General features: G+C 38.1%; 1 protein-coding gene across 1 annotated transcript in view; it reads left to right on the forward strand.

Moving 5' to 3' along the window:
- Nucleotides 1–6: 6 nt before the first annotated feature.
- Nucleotides 7–1,636, forward strand: part of LOC107576975 (transmembrane protein 135-like) — a gene marked incomplete at its 5' end in the record, with an annotated part of 5,807 nt that continues 4,177 nt past the window's right edge. Inside the window, 2 exons of the mRNA XM_016263095.1 lie at nucleotides 7–48; nucleotides 1,474–1,601. Of these exons, the coding sequence (XP_016118581.1) occupies nucleotides 7–48; nucleotides 1,474–1,601 (170 nt within the window). The remainder of the gene's footprint in view (nucleotides 49–1,473; nucleotides 1,602–1,636) is intronic.

Here is a 1,636-nt window from a genome sequence, read left to right on the forward strand (position 1 = left end):
GCCGGCGCTCTGGAGGTCTCCTTCAAGATATATGCTCCTCTGTATCTGGTGAGTGTTTCAGCGCGGATCTATCCGTTCATTCGCCGGGGCAAGGGCGCAGTTAGCCTGGCAGCTAACGTTACACCAGAGTCCTGCAGGACGATGCGAGGCCCGTAATAGTTGCGAAGTTTAGAAATAAACATACAGACGTGGGTCTCAACCCGTCATGTTTTACATTTAACTTACTAGCATTCAAAGTAAAAACAAAATGTCGTTAGACTGATGACACGGTCAGCTAAGCGATAGAGAGCTGCTGGTTGATAGTGATAAAACTGTCAAATGACACTGCGCAGCTTTTTAAGCACTTTTGCTTTTTGTTTCGTTCTTTTGAATAAATGTTGTGAATTAAAATTATGCGTGTCGCACTTAATTTGATGATAAACTGCCTGGTTTGTTTGTTAGATTTGCACAGTCATTCTCATTAAACCGAAAGTCTTTACCATTGCTCGTAACCGAGGCTTGTTTGGTAGCAGATTTAAGTTGAGATGCTTTTATTTGACTGGTATTTCCACTTGCTCACATTAAATAGTTATGTCGGATTTGTGAACAAATCTGTTTTTCTTCTTCTTCAGTGAACCGATTTAAACGATTCGTTCACTGAATGATTTGACCTCATTCAACTGGTCATTAGCAATGTTTCGTTCTTTTCAGTCTGAACTATTTTTATATAGTTTTTTTTGTATTATTTTATAGGCTATTGAAACTGTTTAAATGTTTTTCTTTTAGACATATCCCATTCATAATGATCAAATCTAGAACTGAGTGAGCTAAGAGTAGAAAATATGAGGTTAACTGAACATTGATGAAAAGTTCTTTTTATAGCATAAGTATTACAAAAATATATAGAAATGTGTGGAATTTTTTTAACCAGTTCCGTTCAGAAGAACCAAATTTAAGTGCACTGCTTTTAAGGACACGATAATGGCTCATGGACTCAAACCAGAAACCTTCTGGTTATGAGCCCTGAGCTTTAACCACGATTCCACTTAACCTCAAGTTGTTGGCGAAATACCACTTTAGTAAATGTATTCATCAGAGAATGTTATCTTGTATTTATTTGCCTGTGATGACTTGGTATAACTGGCCGTCAGTCTTTATAGATCTGACAGAGGGATCATCATTGTGTCAACTTTGGATGTGTCATTAGCTTCCATTAAAAATCTGCAGCTCAAAGTTGTGCAAAAGCTGAAAAAAGTTTTGTTGTAGAATTGGCCTTCGATTTAGTTTTGCAGAAACTATGGCTCAGTCTATCATTAGACAGTAGGTCAGTGGTATTTGGGTGACAAACCATAGAGCGCTACCTACAGAAACCTATGTGTTGCTTGAGTTACAGCCAATGTCATTTTGTAACAGAGAAAAACTAATGCCCTGAGAGCTTGAGTAAAGTCAGAAATTGATTTCCCTAACACGCAATTGAATTTTTCTGAGTTCCAGATTGCAGCCATTTTAAGGAGGAGGAAAAAGGATTATTACAAGAAAAGGCTGCTTCCCGAGATCCTGCAATCCACGTCTTTCCTGACTGCAAATGGAGGCCTCTACATTGCGTTTTACTGCATTCTCCGGTAATTTGAGCAAAATTCTGCTAACAAGCAATTCT

Source organism: Sinocyclocheilus grahami, unplaced genomic scaffold (genome assembly GCF_001515645.1).
Source record: "Sinocyclocheilus grahami isolate Dianchi unplaced genomic scaffold, SAMN03320097.WGS_v1.1 scaffold4746.1, whole genome shotgun sequence".
NCBI lineage: Eukaryota > Metazoa > Chordata > Actinopteri > Cypriniformes > Cyprinidae > Sinocyclocheilus > Sinocyclocheilus grahami.